The 19,283-nt window shown below is 40.8% G+C and overlaps 2 protein-coding genes across 4 annotated transcripts in view; one reads left to right on the plus strand and one right to left on the minus strand.

The window, feature by feature from the left end:
* Positions 1-7,148, plus strand: part of VPS13B (vacuolar protein sorting 13 homolog B) — a 428,152-nt gene extending 421,004 nt beyond the window's left edge. For all 3 annotated transcript variants that reach the window (XM_051785196.1, XM_051785198.1, XM_051785197.1), the window contains exon 62: positions 5,160-7,148. In XM_051785196.1, the coding sequence (XP_051641156.1) occupies positions 5,160-5,405 (246 nt within the window). In that variant the 3' untranslated portion in view covers positions 5,406-7,148. The remainder of the gene's footprint in view (positions 1-5,159) is intronic.
* Positions 7,149-10,012: 2,864 nt separating this feature from the next.
* LOC127470103 (cytochrome c oxidase subunit 6C) lies at positions 10,013-15,306 on the minus strand. Its single transcript, XM_051785248.1, has 4 exons — positions 15,197-15,306; positions 14,457-14,584; positions 12,737-12,858; positions 10,013-10,140 (listed from the first exon to the last, which is right to left on the minus strand). Exons 2-3 carry the CDS (start codon positions 14,568-14,570, stop codon positions 12,739-12,741), a joined length of 234 nt encoding a protein of 77 aa, XP_051641208.1. The 5' UTR covers positions 14,571-14,584; positions 15,197-15,306; the 3' UTR covers positions 10,013-10,140; positions 12,737-12,738.
* Positions 15,307-19,283: the final 3,977 nt, after the last annotated feature.

A 19,283-nucleotide genomic window follows, 5' to 3' on the forward strand; every position in this document is an offset into this window, starting at 1 on the left:
TTATATTTTTGCACTTTCGGGAAACAATGTTTATTGTGTTAAATTCTCAAGTGGAATCATATGAGAGAGCATTTCAAAAACAAACAAGCATGTCCCAGTTGTTTTTATAGAAGTGTGACAGGTAGTTCATAGACTGCTATATCAGAAATTTCTGTTTCAAATATAAGAAAAGAACATGTAAAACCACATGAAGTATGAGGTGTGACAAGAAGTAGGAGCACCTTCAGTCAAATCCTAACTTTGCTGAAGTGACTGAAGAGTTTTGCCATCGATTCCAGCACAGCAAGGACTTCATCTGTGTCATGACAGCACTTGAATATTTTTGTAAAAGCTTTTTTTAGTGCTGAATTCTCTATTTACATTTGTTGTCTTTCCACTAACCTCATTTTCACAGAGCACTGTTGACTAAAATTGCCTTCTCTCATCAAAAAGCTACATGAGGAATTACTTAAATTTTGATGCAAGTGGACAAAGCTCAGGTTTTTTTGTCCCTGAGTGCTGAGTGGTTGGGAATGGCACACCTCAGACTGAATCCAGACTATCCTGCTCAGTCCAGAGCTACTGTCCTGGAGGGAAGAAGAAAGAAAAATTGTTCCCCCTAAGGCATTTGATGCACTCAACCTATTCCAACCCTAAATTTAGCACCAACCTAGACCTTTTTTTATTAGATTGGAGTGTGATAGCTTTTGGTTTTGTGTCTGGTTATCCAAGGGGTGAGGAGTAGAATGCTGCTGTGGGAAAAGGGCAGCTTGCCCAAAGGTTGCTGCAAGAGGGTGATGAAGGGTGCAGAGGGGCTGCCTGTCTGGGAGAAGGGAAGGCAAGGCACAGGGAGCCTAATTCTAGTCCCCACAGCTGCTGCAGCTGGGATTTATGGGCAAATGGCTCCTCTGAACTCACAGAGCAACCATACCTGGCATGTGCAGAGTCCAGCTTTCCCACATGCACACACTAGTTACACATGGTAAGTGTGACCTCTTTTGCAGGTACTGGACCAAATACATGGGGTTTTTATGAAGTTATGGATGGAAATACGGGAGTCCCACTCAAGTGGTGCAGCAGTGCACCACCAGGAGCTGTAAGCCTTGAGCCAGCAGTACAGCATGAGTACAGCATCTCCTTTGCTGACACAGGCTCTTGAGATTGCAGTGAAAATGTGTGGCATAGTAAAAGCTGTGAAGAGTGCCTGTGCCCTGGTGCCAGCACAGTCAGTCATGGAAAAACAGCAAAAGTTGAGGGATGCCATATAAAACAGACCTGGCAAAATATTCCTTCAGAATGCAGATGCTTATTCTTAAATTTGTGTAAAAATTTAAAGAAATGTGCTATAAGAAGGAGTAGTTGAAAGGAAGAAAGACCAGAATAAAAGCAGTTTGAATTATTTTGTTAAGGCAGCTACACAACAAAAGATTCCAAAAAACTTCCTATAGTTTTAGTGATTACCTAGAGTTAAGTAAAATTCTTTTGTAATTAATGTTTACTATGCTTTTTTTGCCTTAGTGGATTGGGAGACCTCATACTTAATGATTTCCTTTCTGCAGCTGAACATGTCAGTTCTATGGTCCTCTGGGGTGTCATGTGCAGCACCAGTGCTGATGGGAGCCAGAGCCTCCCCCTTCAGCTCCCTGTCAAGAGCTTCTAAAAACTGGATGTGATGTGATTAGGAAAAGGAACCTTAGGAGGAACAGGTTGTGACTTGCAGCTGAGCAGCCTCTGAGCTGCAGACCTACAACTAAATAGGCACAACTCCTCGATATTAAAACTAGGCCATCTGTTGCACTGGAGATGTCCTCAGCTGAAGTGCAGACATGTCTGTGCATGATGACATTAGTAAAGATGGACAGAATTTTTAGCTGGAAAATGCCTAGTCAAGTCAACCAAAATTTTGTTATAAGTTTAGCAAAACAGAGGTAATGTTGCCAAATGTAAATTATCTCTATTTTTCTGACTAATTAGTCAAAAATGCTAGAAATATTGCAACAAATTGAAACAATTCATTTCAATGTTTAAAAAATCCACTTTTTTGTATTACTGCTCGCAAAAATAATTGCCAAAAGTTTTGTTTCAGCTCTGCCCAAAACAGTTTCCCCCATTCCCTCTCCTCAGCTTCTTGGAACAGTTAGGAAACAAAACATGAGTTTCTACAGCTGTAATCACCAGAGATATTATAGAGCATATTTTGACTCCTTCAGCAATTGGTTTGCCTGATGGCTTGCTCGCCTCCACAATATATAACTTAATCCATCTGGCTAGGAATAGCCTGGATGGATTCTTGAAAACTCTGGCACTGACAACATTTTTATTGAAAGGGAAGCATTAATTGTACTTGGATTATCTTCCAAAGTAATTGACACACTACTTGCTTCCAGACAGATGTCATACTCTAAAGGCTTGCTCTTCCAGCTGCTCTTGGTATAGCTCATCATATCAAGAAGACAACAACAAATCGAAGGGCCCTTCAAATATTCCAGAATTTTTTTGTGGTAATATGCAACAGGATTTTCATGACAGTGCTACATGTTACCATCTTTAGAGCTCAAAACTAGCCTCTGGATTTTTCAAAGCAGTGGAAAAAAAACCCCTTAAGAACCAGATCTTAGTCAGTGTGCACAGAGGAGCCCAACACATCTGGACTGCCCAACACAGGTGCTGTGTCTGTCTACTGTGGAGTCAGAATTGCTGAAGGCTGTAATGGGAGGAATTTTAGAAGCATTGTGGAGTTCTTAACCCAAAAGTATATTTTGACTCATTAAGCAATTGGTTTGCCTGATGGCTTGTTTGCCTCCACAATATATAAAGCCAAAAGTTCTTAACCCTTCCAGCATGAAAGGGCATGATATCTGTACTGTTCCTCTAGCAGGTGCATTAAGCGACCCTTGACTAAGTTTTGAACCATTGAATAGTCTGGATATTAACATGATAGTTGTGCAAAGCCATGGGTGAGAGCACTTAGTGACAATGTTAGGTGCCTTTTGGGAAAAAATGCAATTCCAAGCTTCTGTTCTTATCTTGACAATATAAGCCAAACTGAAAGTGGCTGCAGAAGCAGTTAGTTAGTTACAGATGAAGCCCTCTAGAAGCAGGCAGGGTCCCAGTTACTTTGGAAGACCATCCAAGCACAGTTAATATTTCCTCCTGGATAATTATGCTGTATCTGTGGAATATAGCCTGAGGCTGAATGAAGAATGGGTTCACAAGAGTAGGTGAATGGGATGCCAGCACCATTTTCATCTCCTTTGATAAGCTGGGTCTTCTGGTCAGTGTGAAGGCAGAACCCAGCTGCCCCTGGGCTTACCTCTCTAGAAGGAGAAATCAGGAAAAAGTGTGAAGCCACCTACATGCAAGATTTACCCCATAACTTAAAATCTAGTTTACAGCATATTTCTCTCCTTTCAACCAGTGAAACAGTCTGACTCCTGAGATACTTGTACTGAGCCACCAGACGTGGTTCAGACACCATTCTCCACTGTTAGCCGTGAGTCTGCTGCAGTCTGCCTTCTGATTTTTCCCTCCCTTAAGGTCGTTCATGAAAACAACACTCTCCTCTGCCCATTTCATCATTTCTGCTCTTTCTAGGCATAGGCTTCAACCTTAAGCTTCTGAGCTTGTTCGTGAGCCTGCTTCCTTTTGCATTTTTGTGATGATGATTGAAAACAGGAGTGTTTCTACTTGCTGAGCAGCAAATCCATCTCCAAAGGCATAGTAAAAAAAAACCAGAAGGGACTGTTTTGATGTGAATGTGACATCTGTCACTATCTATCAATCATATTAACTCTTTCTTCAAATAAGCATCAGTGTATTTAAAATGAGTCTTGCAGTCCAGAGATGTGGCCAGATACTGATCATGGAATCCAATGGCAGTTTGAAAACATCATCATATCTAGTAAGACGTGTAAAACTCCTTGAAAGACATGCAGAAGATAGCAGTCTATAAATCCTTACTGTGATGTCCAACAAAGACATTTTTAACCCCACAGAAATTAAACTGGTCAGCAGTTCTGCAGCTGTAAATAAGGAAGCATCAAACCCTAGCCCTAAGATAACTCCTGTCTTTTTATTCATTATCATATTTGGCAAATAACTTCTGTTCTGAATGACTTAGATAGTCATACTACTGTAGCATCCATGGTGGTATTTTTGAAATAAAGTTTTTTTGAAACCATGCAGTTAGCTTGATGCCTGCCTGCTTGCATTCCCTTCTCAAGCTAGCCATAGTCATCTTCAACTTCTTCAAAAAAGAGGGCACAGCAGATTGACCTTCCAAAGTCAGGTTTGTCCACAGCTTTTCATCTAATACTTTATCTGGTTGGAACCATAGGTAGATGCCACCTTTCTGTTGACAGTATTTGATTTACTGTATTTTTTTCCACTAGGTAGGTCGCTTGAATCCCTCTTGCTAGGGCCTTGAACCTCTACATATTTCAGCCTGCAGAAAAGAGATTTCTTCAGAGGAGTCCTTCCAGCTCCTGGTGGTGGGAAAGCCAGTTTGCACAGACACCTTAATGTCTTCTCCAGAAACAAAATACCCAAATCATCTTTAGTAAAACCCTTTTGTTTAAAAAAATGTCCATGTGTGAGTCCTCTGACCCAGAATGGGGTTTTTTTTGTTACCAGAAGCAGATGGATATATCCTGCCATAGAACATTCACCTGGAAGGTAGCTTCTAGTCTTTATTTTAAATCAAGTAAGTTAGAGACCTAAAACTAACTGCCCAGATATTAGCTATGGCCTGTCTTTAATTGTACTTTTTGAGAAAATGTTTTTGCTAATTAGAATTGCTACCTGATAAGCACTTCCATGAGCTACTGGCATTTTTCTAAAAGGGATCTGGATGCTTTTGCTGTATACAAAGAGTTGATCTGTTGTAAAGTTCTACTCATGGCCAAGGTGCCCATCCATGAAATTCTCAAAAGATACTGCTTAAATTTTCTGTGGCAGAGTTAGAGCTTCTCAGAAGTGTCCAAAACAGCAGAGGGGAGGACTAATTCACCAAGGACTAAACTATGGGAGAACACTGTTGATTTAAAAAATCTTTTGTACTATCGTAAGAAATATTTTAGGGAGGAAGATTTTTAAGATACTAATATGGAAGTCATTGTCCTTACTACTCAGTTCAGTTGCTGTCAAATACTCAGTAATTATTTTATTGTATCTGATTTCAGGCCGATGGAGGTAGAGAGAGACTGTCAGAACAGCAGTACAACCGCCTGGTGGAGTACATCACAAAGGCATCCTACCACCTCGCTCCCAGCACCTCCACAGCACCAGCACTGCAAACTGTGGCTGCTGAACAGCCCCCAACTATAACTAAAACCTATCAGTATGTAGTTGATCCAAATTTTGCACAAGTATTCATTAGCAAATTCACCATGGTGAAAAACAAGGCCTTGAGGAAAGGATTTAATTAGTAGTTATTTGTGTTGAGTATAGTAATGCCATAGCAGTGTGAAAGTAATGCTTTCTCTGCAGGAACCTACATCAAGTAGAGATGCATATCATTTTTGAGGAGGTAGAAATTCATAACAAAGCCCAATAGCTTTTCTAATCTTAACAACATTCCTGCTCTCTAGCCAAAATACTAGTGCTGGAAGGAAAGTGTTCTGGCAAATGAATAAAGTGAGAAGGAACAGCCTTGGACTATAGCTCAATCAAAATCCCTTTTCAATAACCAAAAATTAGAGAATAGGGGAAAACTGCGTGCATACAGACATTTGTGCCACACACACAAATGTCTATCAATACCTCTATATCATCTTTTAGGGTCTGCCAGTTTCTGTTATAAACCAGGTTTATAACTCAGCTGTAAAAACTTGCTCAAGGCTGAGCCTTTCCCCCCACACCCACACTCCCCCAACATGTGCATCCTGAGGCAAAACATTTTCCCCCACTAAATCTGAAAAACCCAGTGTGGCTGTTTTAAGTTACTAGTGACAGCTGGGTTTTAGCACCACTTTAACCTTAAAATAGCTTCCTTTATTTGACTGAAGTTTTGCAGGACATTAGTCCGTAATGTAAACTAGTGCCTTTGTGTGGTTTGGAGGACAAAACATGACCTACAACATGAATTTATTTTTAAAACTGTCTGTATACAGAAACTTTATTTTATCCACCATCAAATTTTCAGAAGTACTTTCAATGTGTGTATGACTGTGCATTGTCTGGTCGTTAGCTGGAAGTAACATGCAGTTCGAAAATTTAAGAAACAGAGCTGTCTCCTTAAAATCCATAAGCTCAATGTAACCCAGATGTGCAGGTGCTAAGTACAGCTTTGTGGGGTCTTGCTTATTTCTGATCTACGTTGTATGTGCTCCCTTCAGCCCTAATTCATTTTATGCTTATCATCTTGAAACAGATAAAACCAGGAATATTTAGAAACATGACCTTTATAATATGTACTAAGCAAAGTGAGATTTCTTTTTTTCCAAATTGATTGAAAACTATGGACCCACAGGCACATTAATAGTTAATGATACCATCACAATACACTTACAAATATATGTTAAATACCTGTATTTCTTGTTGTAGACAAGAAATCACTGTCTCTGGGCACAGTTAGATGACTTTATAAACCAAATCTGGCCACGGCAGTTTTATTTTAAAACTCAAAAGTTTACTTGGTTTTCAGCTATGCATGTTAACTTTTCTCCCCTTTTCTGTGTGCTTACGGACATGAATTTGTCCGGAGATTCCTGAATATGGCTGGAGTCAGAGACAAGAACTGGAATAAAATCTGATCACCATTTGGAGCATATGCTTTAGAGTTAATAACTTCTATGCATACTTGATATGACCAAATGCACAGTAAATAAGAATGTAGTAACTGCAATGTTTTTCATGTGAGTTGTTTTGTTAAAAGGTATTTCTAAAAGCCGTGTCTCTCATGTACTGGGAATACTGGGGCCTGGGGTCTGCATTATCCTTTTCTGACTGTGAAATAAGCCCATCCATTATCAACATTTCATACAGTGGTTTAATAACTTAGTCATTGTTTAAATAACACTATTTAAAAAATCTATATGTATATACACACCCATGCTTTGTTCCTGAATATTTTATGGAAATTGTTTAATATTTCTAATTTTGCATTTTGATGGATAAATTGTAATATAATGGAATTGTTTAAAGATAATAAAGCTATTCCTGTAATACTTGGGTTTGTGAGGTGTTTGGTCATTCAGTTACAAGATGCAGAACAATGACAATACTGACGTACAAACTTCATGTGGACCCCATTAGATTCCGGTTGGTCACTGGACTTTGTAGTGTACCAGAAAATGCAATAGATCATGACAATGCTTTGGAAGCAAAAACTGATGATCAGATTGCCAAAAAATGTGTACTGAAAAGTTTTATGCTTTTGTGACAGAATGTAGTCACCATTTGAGTTAAACCAATCTGTTCCTTATTTATGCAATACACAGACAAGCCAAGGGGATGCAAACACACCTGTAAAAAATGAGGGACAGCACTTTCATTTCTAAAAGTTTGTAGATTTCAGCTATTATTTAAAATACATTTGTTTTTCCTGAATTACAGTCTCCTGGAATAAACACTTGCTTAAATTACACTTTTCTTCAGTGAATTGAGCTGCATCTTTACTGCATTAGACAGGTTCTTTCTCCCCCTTCTAACCACATGTATGGAAACGAGTGGAGACGGCACATAAATCAGCCTCTCCTACATATGAGCTGCGTGAACTATGAAAACAAAGTTGTCCAAAGAGCAGCTGCCTGTACTTAGCTGCTAAAGCACTGCAATGTGTACTCTTAAAACATGCCTACTCTCATAATGCTCTTTAGACCTGGAGAGCTCACAACTTCAGATCTATCTTTTTAGTTTGCTTCCAGAACAATCAATCACTCCTCAAACACTCGAGAATAAAGCAAGCCAGCCAAAAAATTTGAAGGCATGGTCAGGCTTATACACAGAAAGACCTTTCCCAAAGTAGTTTAGGTCAAATAACTCCTTTTTATATATTATTTCATACATAAATACAGCAAAAACCTTTAGACAGTTGGGATGGTCTCAGAGCAGACAAGCATGTTTTTTCAGCCCTGCATCTCCTAGAAACAGCATGCCAGACCCTGTAACAAGCAACTGATTAGGGTCTTATTCACAGGTCTTGTACTATGCTAAGTCCCACTCCCGTTCTTTATAAGATAGAATTAGCTGAACTCTTGCTGACAAAGGCAAAAAAAAAAAAAGAAAAACTGGTAGGTTGGTGCTGATTTCAGAACAGCAGGTTAGGTACCCAGCTTTGCTGTCCCTACTCCAAAGGAATGCAAGCTGTGGGCTGGTTGGCATTGCCTGCTGAAGGGAAGTATTTACCTTGCATCCAGTGTGAAACCAGAATGTGTACAGAAAACAATGATTACAGCCTGCAGATTCTCAAAGCACAGCCATGAAAATTAGAGCTCACCTTTCTTTGTTGAATACATTTAGCCAGAGACACTGAGCTCTGCTGTATTGTCAAAAACTGCTTTCAATCACAAAACTCATTCCTTTAAATCAACATGTGCTGGTAAGTGAATGAACAGACTACAGTAACTGCTGCTTGCTACAACAGTTTAGAAGAAACTTAGAATTTAAAAGTAAATTAATTCATAGCAACTGGGAAGAACAGAGGGACTAGAACTGCAAGGGAAGTCATGTCTATTAGCCTGCACACCTGGCAGTAGCAAGTTTCTTTGCCTCTGAAGCTGTCAGTATGACTGAAGACCGCTGGCTATTTAAGCGTGCACAGGCCTGAGAAAATGTTAGTCAGTACTTAATGGCATACAATGTTTATACTGTACATTGGGAAGATAAATGGGTATCATTTGCTATTGTTAAGCTCTGGTTTACATTTATAGGAGAACGGGTATTTTGATTACTAGATGGTTTCCCCTGCACTACTAATGTCAAATTCTTTCTCTGCTTAAAGGAAGCATTGCCTGCCTGTATGGGAAGTTCAAAGAAAATCCCACATTGGTCTAAAAAGTGTTCTGGATCACATACATTACTTACGTGTTTTCATTAGTCCAAATGTTGTTCAAGGATACCTATTAAGTGTTAAGTAGTTAATGATCCATGTAAAATAATAAGAGTTACTCCAAACAGGATTTGAACCGAAGACCTTCAAATACAACACAGATGGCCTAATTTGTCATGCTGCTTCCTACCAAACCTCCCCTTTCACGCAGTCAGCTTTTGACTGCTCTCCTAGTACCCACATGCAGCAAACAAAAGCTGCAGTCCTAGTACCTCCTTTCTCCTGAGCAACAGGCAGTGACAAAGCCTGTCCTCACTGACAGGTATCGTGGCATAAGAGCATCAGGTCTCAGACTGCACAGAATGTAGCAGAGATCTCAACTATGCTTAGCTGACTACTTCCAGATATTGAAAAGGTGATGATACGTGTCTAAAAGCAGCATGCCAAGATTTTCATTACCATAATATACTGAAGTATTTCTTATTTTGTCTGCCCATACCCCCTTTCCCCTCATACATCAAACACACATGAACATGCCTGCAGTTTACAGTCATTTCCCAATTAGAGTAACTAACATATCATGTATAAGAATAGGCATTTGCAGTCTGTAAGGCTTGCTATAGCAGTTTGCTGCTGTAAGGAAGGCAATACAGTGATGACAACAAAAAAAGTCAGGAAGGTTGGCTAGTGTATTTCCAGAATGGCTCTCCAAATTCTTTCTTCTCAAGATCAGCTCACCTTGTGAAGTCTGAGGTAACACAGACCTTTACAGAAATCTGTCCTCTCCCTTCCTGTAACATCTGTCCTCTTGCATATTCCCATCAGCAGCTGGGACAACCTAGCTGTCTATGCTTAGGTATATGTCGTGTTATCAAATGTGGAATTTGGCCACAACAGAGATGCAAATAATTCCTGGAGGAAAGAAAAGTTAGACTTAGTCATCTTGTGCAGTTTCTGACCACCTTGAGCAAACTTGAGTAGTTTCCACCACTCTTCCCAGCATCTGAGCCTTTAAGCATTTCTACATTAATGAAGACAACTAAATGCCACTGACATACGTATTTTATTTATTTAGTTACATTAGAGTGTGCCATGCACTGGAGTGCATTACACTTCTCAGTTCAGTGAACAAATAAGGTTCGGTCATCAGGTCTCCTTGGACTAAATGGGATCTGCAAGATAAAAAAAAATTACGTTATGATGGACAAACTTCATGCTCTAAGTAAACATATTAGTATGTATGAATGCAAAGCAACAGAGAGACATGTTTATGTGGTAGTTTAGTCTAGAGGAATTCCCCCTGTTATTTCCTGATGGTTTAAGATTCATACACCCTTCATGTGGCAAACAGAAGTGAAACATGGAACAAATCAAGAGCTGGAACAACACTGCACAGCACATCAGATTCTCTATACATGCTACACTGGTAACTGAATCAATCTTGCTGAGGGACTGCAGGAGAAAGGAATGCAGCCTTCGGATAGGAGCCAGAGAGGAAACAAGTGGTGCAGGCAGCCTACCAAGGAAGGAAGAAAACCAAATTCAAATTGCTTCTCCCTATTATACTGAACACCATCCAAGACCAGCTGTGCTCCATGACAAGAGTCATGCAAGTGGTTAGCACCAAACTCCAAGCTTGCCCCATTTTTCTATGACTGAGCACACAGCAGAGGTAGAGGTAGGACACTCCTCAGATTTATACGTGCACTTAGTTTCCATTGTCAGGATCACCACAGAGAGACCACACCAAGTTGATGAAACACTGAGGTGCCAAGGTGCCTCCCTACCCTTTTGGGGCTAAGTACTGATTCCAGAGTGAGTATTCAGTGAGGTTAAGCCACTGTATTTACTGTCACATACAGAACACAGTCCAACAAAATAAGAGATGTAGAGTGTGCATGACCACTGTACCCTTTAGGTAACTCTACCAAAAAAAAAAAAAGACATCAAATTCAACCTCCATAGCTAAGATTTAAACTACTGAGGCAACCAAAAATGTCTTCCATCTGTTTTGTGTACTTGTCCTTTACAGAACATTTTCCCCTTCTACTTTTGCATTAATGTGCAGGCACAACAAAAAACAACATCTTTCTACTATAGAGTGAAAAATACGTTCTTTATAAATAGGCTAAGGAATAAGAAGCATCAGCAATTCAAACAAAATCACATAAAAAGATTTCTCTCACATTTTTTTTTGAGCCAGTACAATTAAAAAAGGGAAGAAATGTTTAGGAAACATTTAATTTTAACAGGTGCACACAATGTGCAACTTTTTATTTTTAATCTGCAAATGGGAACACAAGCTAACAGCTCTATTTGCATTGAAAAAAATCCTGCTCATGATTCCAATTAAATATTCAACATGCATCCTTGTTGACAGTGTTTGTTTCAAATGATTTTACCACCAGATGGCCCTTCAGAATACACTGATGAAGGCCACCTGACTAAAGAATGCAATCAGTGTCTAAGGAACTTTAAAAGTGACTATATATTAGCAATAGGACTAAACCAGAGGCAGAATTACCAAGATTTAAACCTTGGTTGGTTTAAACCAGGTGAATTTATAATTTCATTATTTATCTTCATTGCACTCATAGCTAAAGAGTGGCAGTATCCCACTGTCCAAACAAAAAAAAAAAAAAACGAACCAAAAAAAACCAACTGGGAGTTGGTAGTTTGGGACTGACAAAGTTTTTTTTTTCCTTTTTCTCTAATTTTTTAGAAGAGATGGAGCTCTGGGCTTTTTATGTAATTGTGTTATGCAGAAACCACAGAGTTGCAGATTGTCACAAAACAGAATATAGTATTAACAGTGTTAAGTACAAGTCTTTTATTCAATGTTGCTGCTTCACACAAACAGGCTGAGAAAACCCAGCTGGCTAGGATAATTAGAGCCACAGATTATCACGTAATGATCACAATATGAAAACATTCCAAAAGAATGAAAAAGCTATCATTCTGGATTAGTCTGAAGTAATTTTAGAAGAAGCAGAGAACTCAATGTAAAAAATTTGCATCAAGAAAGGTGGAGAAACTCTTTATTGAGTTGTCACATGAGCTTGTGCAGTTATTAGTAATTAAAGCACAGTTGAAATCAAGACTTTTTTCCTGGTGTTGCAAGTAAGGGAGAACACAGAGCTGTACGTCACTGCGATTTATATATATATGTGTGTGTGTGCATATGAATGTATTTTCCCCCATGACTAGTTATCTTCCCCCTCTCACCAACTTTAAAATACAAAAGGATGTGCAGAAGCTGTCTGTTTCTTACATTAAGATGCAAGCTATGAGAGAGAAACAGCCTCTCCATTTTCTCACTCACTGTACCACCACAAGTATGTAAGCAGTACATAGAGACAGCCCCAAGTTAAGCAGTTCAAGATGTGACAGCATCAACATAACAGTGGAATCAGGGAAGACTTGGAGTTTAATACAAGAACTTTGTCTCCTCTCCATGGTTTCACAAGGAGGGCAAAGGCCTGGCATCACCACTCTGTCTCCTATATCATACGAGTTAAATAAATTACCCAAAAGCTACTCAGGAGCTCCTATCCTGCCCTTACCCCCAGCCCTCAATTCCCCTATTTCTTCACATTTTTATTACCCAGAGGTCTCTTGAGTGCAATTTGTATTCTTTTTCTTCAGAAATCCCTTTCGATTTGAAAAAAAAGGAAGAACCTCCCAACAGAAGCACAACATCCCACTGAAACAATCTCACTTACTCCTGCACTAACACAGAGTAGCTTACTACCTAAAAATGCAGCTTACCATCATTTGGGTGGTGCACACTCAAACACACCAGCTGCCTTCATGGCTTCAAAGTCCTTCATAGCATCATAGTTTTTATAGAACTCTGCATAAGCTCGTTTCCTGGGTTCAGCGATTCCAAACTGGAAAGTAACACACGGAAAATTAAAGCTTGCAAAGCTTTATTAACAGAATTTTTTTTTGGTTAGTGCTATGATTTCTATCAGTGGATATTAGTCTAAAAGGCCTTTAGCTGAAATTATTAAATATTACTTTTTTCCTGTTAAAATCCAGAGTTCGGGCTATCTGACCATTGGTCAGGAAAACAAATGTCTGAAGTAAAATCTTAAAAAGAAGGTACATTACAAAGCAGCACATCGCATATTTAAGATCCAAACCTGCTCCATTTATACTGATGCTCATGTGTTCAACACCATCCCTGCTAACAGTTTTATACATAAACCATGTCATTATTGCAAATTTTATGCCTCTGGGCAGCTGCAAAACTGTAACTCCAGATAAAATGGCATCCTAAACTGAAATTTGGCTACATTTGACTTACATCGTAGGTCAATTTCAGAAGCCTGGTAAAATTTTACAAGACTGCCAAGCCACTCTGACAGCTCACCAACATAAAAAGACACAATCCTGACTCCCTGGATATTCATTCACCTGAAGCACAGGAGTATGTTCAAAAATCCCCCAAAAACGTGAAGAGAAGTCCAAGGTGGGTTTGTACAACAGTATCTAACGAGTAACAAAGTAAATCCCTACTGAGATCCGAGTTACTGGTTCTAAGTATGGTCTGCCACCTTACCAGGGTATTAAAGTGGGGGTGCCAAAAAAGGGATACACCCAGAGAATATTAAAAAATTTATATTGTTAACTCTGACCACAAACAAGCTTGTCTACCTCTTAACAGATGTACTGAGTACATGTTGAGCTTTAACTGTGCGAGCTTATTGTTTCTGATAGACATTTGTTGCTCTGAGAAGTTTAAAGTTTTGTGAATTACCTGAAATTACCTTCATTTCTAGTCACTTTGTACAGCTTTCTGCTGCAAATAGTATATGTGTGAGTTCAATGGGCAAACCAAGATCCTGTTCTTCCCCAGGAATTCACACTGTGTTGTTTGCTTCGTGTGTGAGATCCCAGAATTATTTAGTTAAAGGCACTCAAGAACAACTACTGCTCTTATCTTTATCAGAAGACCAACCTCTAAGTGTGTTTTTCTGGAAATGTAATGGTCCATTTCCACATGATACTTCAAAAGAAAGGACAGAAGGACCACACCACCCCTTCCCACACTGATATCTTTAGTGTGAAGGATGGGTTTTCCAAATTGCTTAAGAGTTAGTTTTCTGAAATCAGTCAAGAGATAAAATAAGGCTTTGACAACTCTGAGTCTAGGAAAATGTGACAGAGAGACACACAAACTATCCAGAGTTCATGTGCATCAACTGTGTGGACGATCAAGAGCAGTATGGGATTGAGAGACTCCAGGTTAAGTTGCCACAAATTGCGTGATCTTGACCACACAGCTTAAAGCAACAGGTTATTCATATTATTTCTTCAAATGAAGATTAGCAGGATTTATTTATTTTTTGGAAATCATGCTTACAAAAATACATTACTAAACCTTTCTGATAAACAGCTCAACTGAATCTCAACAGAAAAATATTATGAATTCTTAAAACACTCCAATGAGCACAGTTTGTAACTGAATGACTACAGAGCCCACCTTGTATAAAGCTGCACATCCTATTGACACAAAAAATGCCCCAAAAAGGTGAAACTTCATCCTTCTGGCCAACAGGCGCCGCATTTGTGGCTTGGGCAACAGTGCAGACGACATGGTGACTTTATTTCCTAAAAGATGAAAAGTAAAAGAAAAAAGGAGACAAAGAGAGTTGCAGGAGAAGCAGCTCTACTGAAACAATTTTCTAGATCGAGATCGTGCTTTTTGTATGGTGTAATTATCATCTTCACAAGATAAGCAACAGTGCTCCCGTGTATTTGACCTTCCAATGACAATATTTAAGGGACAACATTCAAGGGCAACCTATTTATGACATGAATCTAAATCAGTTTTTACACTCCTTGCATCCACTATTTGTGGAATCAAGACTGGCCTTCGCTGCTCACACTAAATCCCCCCTCCCTGCAAGGTCTTCCCTTCCAGGCCTGCTGTCCCGGAATTCAGGTCAGAAGACACTCTAAGCGATCCTGGAGCCGGGCTGGGCCCGGCCCCGCGCCGCTCCCCGCTCCGGGAGCACCCCGGCCCCGCTCTGCCGCCGCCGCAGGGCCCAGCCCCGCCGCCCTCAGGGACGCGCAGAGGTCACGGCGCTGCCGCGGGGCCGCGACCAAGGGGGGAGCGGCGGCTGGCACTCTCGGGATGAGGGGGCCGAGGGAAGGCAGAGGGAGCCCGGGGGGGAGAGGGAGCCCGGGGGCCCGGCGGGCGGGCGGGCGGCGCGGCCTCACCTCCGCTCCCACCGAGGTCCTGACGCCGCCGCCCGCGCTCCCGCTGCGCCCGCGCCACTCCGCATGCGCGGGAGCCGGCCTACGGCGGGCGGCGCGGGCCAAACGCGGCCGTGCGGAGCGCCCGGCCCCGCGCAGGGACAAATCAGGGGCGCGGAATCCTATGGGTTGGGAAAGACCTCTGGGATCGTGGAGTCCAACCTGTGACCGAACACCACCGTGTCAAACACACAATGAGTGCCACATCCAGTCTTTCCTTAAACACCGCCAGGGACGGTGGCTCCACTACCTCCCTGGACAGTCCACTCCAATGTCTAATCACCCTTTTGTAAAGAAATTCCTCCTAATGTCCAACCTAAACCGCCCCTGGTGCAGCTTAAGACTGTACCCTCTTGTCCTGTCACTTGTTGCCTGGGAGAAGAGCTCGACCTCCACCCGGAAACAGCCTCCTTTCCAGGAGTTGTAGAGAGCCATAAGGTCTGCCCTGAGCCTCCTCCTCTCCAGGCTGAGCAACCCCAGCTCCCTCAGCCACTTCTCATCAAACTTGTGCTCCAGATCCTTCACCAGCTCTGTTGCCTTTCTCTGGACTCATTCCAGCACCTCAATGTCCTTCCTGTAGTGAGGAGCCCAAAACTGGACATGGCACTCGAGGTGTGGCCTCACCAGTGCCAAGTACAGGGGGACAACCACTGCCCTGGTCCTGCTGGCCACACTGTTTCTGATACAGGCCAGGATGTCATGGGCCTTCTTGGCCACCTGGACACAGTGCTGGCTCATGTTCAGGTCCCTTTTTATGTCTTGAAGGTCCCTTCCAACTCAAACCCTTCTGTGATTCTGTGATTCTGTTAAGAGCCATAGGAGAAGACTGTGCTGGCCCCCTTGAAGGATGCCCAGGGTGACACTAAGATGCCAAGGGGCTCAAGTCTTTAATATAGAGTTTGCCAGGACTTATTGGCCAAGCCTAGAAACAAATTAAGCCATTTTTAATCCTTTCTTGATATCCCTTAGCCAGTTTTTGTACCTTTCTTGGAAATGAGGCACATGTGCTTTGCCCATGATTTCCACATAATCACCACCTGCATGTGGAATTGTCATTTTTATTCCTGGGGAATCTTTGTGGGATTTACACTAAATGCTGTGGAATCCTGCCTTGAAAAAACAAGTCCCTCTTGTGCAATGAGGTATTTATTCAAGCTTTTCACTCCTTTGCCAAAGGCAGCAGATCCTGACATAAAATGACAGAAGAGACGGGCCCTTAAAACTGAAGAGAAGTTGCTTTACCTATGATGGAATTAAGAGGGAAGTGTCAGTAGAAAATTGGGAACTCGTACAGCTGTGGCTACAAGCTGGGAGAATGGTCTTTGCAAGAGTGGTTTGGATAGACACAATTTGGACAACATTCCTCAAACTGAAGAAAAGTTTGTTACAATAGTTGAGGCCAAAATGAAAAATGTCTGTCCAACAGTTTTCCCCCATGTGGATTAACACAAAACCCCAAATGTTAATGATGTAATGCAGAAAGAATAGCAAGATATGTCACCAAGGGCAAATTGTGCTGAAAAATTTGGTGGCCTTCTACAACAGGGTGACAATGTTGGTGGATGAGGGAAGAGTAACTGACATCATCTACCTGGACTTGCGCAAAGCATTTGACATTGTCCTGCACAACATCCTTGTCTCTAAACTAGAGAGACATGGATTTGATTGATGGACCACTCAGTGGATAAGGACTAAAGCAATTGGCTGGATGGTTGCACTCAAAGAGTTGTGGTCAACGGCTTGATATTCAAGTGTAGACCACTTGAATGGTCTACATTCAAGTGAGGAGAGGCCTTCCTCGGGGGTCAGTACTGGGACCAGCACTGTCTAACATCTTTGGTAGCAACATGGACAAAGGGAGAATGGAATTAAACTGAAAGAGGGCAGGTTTAGATTAGATATGAGAAAGAAATTCTTTACTGAACTTGACCTCAAGAAAAAGAGGATACAAAATTAATTGGAATAAAAGCATAGCAGGTTTTGTGGCTACTCTCATCACAGATTATATACGAGTAACTTTCCTATAAACATCAGTCTTGTGGAGGCAGGGTAGTTTGGTGGATGGAACTAGGTCTGCAAATAAAAAAAATTTGATTGCTGTTTTCAATAGCTTACTTCATGGCTGGCCAGGTCCTTGAATTCTTTTCTGTGTGACCAGTTTTCCCATGTGCCTGAGATACTGCTGGCTAGGCATCTTTGTGTTATAGTTAAGATGCTAAATGAAGTGCTAATTGTTATCATTCTTTGATGTCATTACTGTGGAATATACAGCCAACTCCTTATTGTTCTGTGTAAAGGGACTGTGCAAGTAGGAGATAAAAAAGGGATTGAGGATACACTGGAGGAAGAGCAATGGAAGGAAGGCAGAGATCATCAGCTCCATTAAGTCAGTGCACAGAGTTGCTTCCTGTGACTCAGTTTCTGAATGGATTATAAGGCTGAATGTGGTTTTGGACCTGACTGGACTCTCTGCATCTAAATGCATGAAAGCAAATAAACCTTCTGAAAACACAAAGGCATATAATACAGAGACAACAGCAGTTGTTTCCTTCCCAGTCCACCCAGTCTCTGAGGTCCCTGGCACCTAGTCCAGCTGTCTTTGGGACAATTTTTGGGACAAAATTGGGAAAATTTTGGACTGCTTGCTCAAAAGGAGCCACAGTTATCAAAGTAGAATCTTCAGTCCTCTTTTCCTCTCTGAAATACCAAAGTGCCAGCAACAGTTTACGCTTCTCCATGGGGTCCTTGAAAGGGATCACCTTTTGAGGAGTGAAGGAAGGCATTAATGCTAAATAATTTCTTGCTTGTGCTCCACTGAAATTTGAAATAAAATTTACCTCTGACTTCAGTGAGAGCAAATTTAGGCAGTGAATCCTTGTCTCTTCCACAAAGAGTGACAGCTGTGATACTTAGGACTGTACTTTCTGTGGTGTGGACTGACGCCAACTAGGAATAGGACTGTGACAATCAAGTGATTTTGCATATGCCACAAAAAGTCTTCAGATAGTCATAATCTGGATCAAATTAGAACAAAAAATCTACTGGAGAAAGATCACATGGGACATCAGCAATCCCCTGAGCCAGCTGCATTCCCAAATAGTTTAGTTTAATATAAAATACACCTCTCTATCAAAAAAGAAAAAGAAATTAAACAATGCTATGTGCCACATATGAAAATGCATATATCTGTGCTCCTCCTCCCCTTTGTGTGCCAGAAATTAACTAATCAAATACTCTCTTGCTACAGCTGTGTCTACCTAAACCAACGGCGCTGTGAAAAAAACAAAGATACTGTGGCACAAGAAGTTTTTTGACACAATTGGAATGGCAGCTGCACAAAAAAATGAGGGTGAATCAATAATTCCAAAATGGAAAAAGTCAAAATTAGTAGGGGGAAGGAAAATATTTTTGTACTTCCAAAAGAGCATTATAAACAAAGGACAGGAAAAAAAATGTTCAAATCACAATAAATGGAGCAGGCAGGGATTTCACAAGCCTTTGTTGATTGTATGCATGTTTCTCAAACAGAAAAATCTCAAAAAAGTGATTTCTTAAGTTTTGCTCCACTTGTAAATAGACAGATTTTGGTATATTCAATACACATGAAATAATGATATAATTATGCGAATGATCCTGTGTTTGGTAACATCATGAGTTATACTGTTAAAAAAATAGCTATTTCCCAAGTTCCCAGCATGGCTGTATTCAGGCCCAAGAACCAGAAAACACACCAGGTTCTACAGATGAGACATTAACACTGATGTGACACTTTCCCCCCCACTTTTTCTGGAGTATTTTTCTGCATTAATTGTTCTCACTCTGTCCTCCAGGTTCAGACGGACTATCTGAAATAAATACACTGCTTATTTTAGCAACAGGAAACCCTTGGTTAGATAAACTCAGTTTTTAAACAAATAGAACTTCCTATATGTGTCATTCTCACCTAGAAGCTGAACTTAGACAAGTGTGATTTCATCATTCATTGCCATAAACATTCTACATTATCATCTGTTTTCTTAGAAAAGACCAAAACCACACCCACAAGAAACAC

Source organism: Manacus candei, unplaced genomic scaffold (genome assembly GCF_025592945.1).
Source record: "Manacus candei isolate 608988 ecotype Guabito, Panama unplaced genomic scaffold, ASM2559294v1 h1tg000019l, whole genome shotgun sequence".
NCBI lineage: Eukaryota > Metazoa > Chordata > Aves > Passeriformes > Pipridae > Manacus > Manacus candei.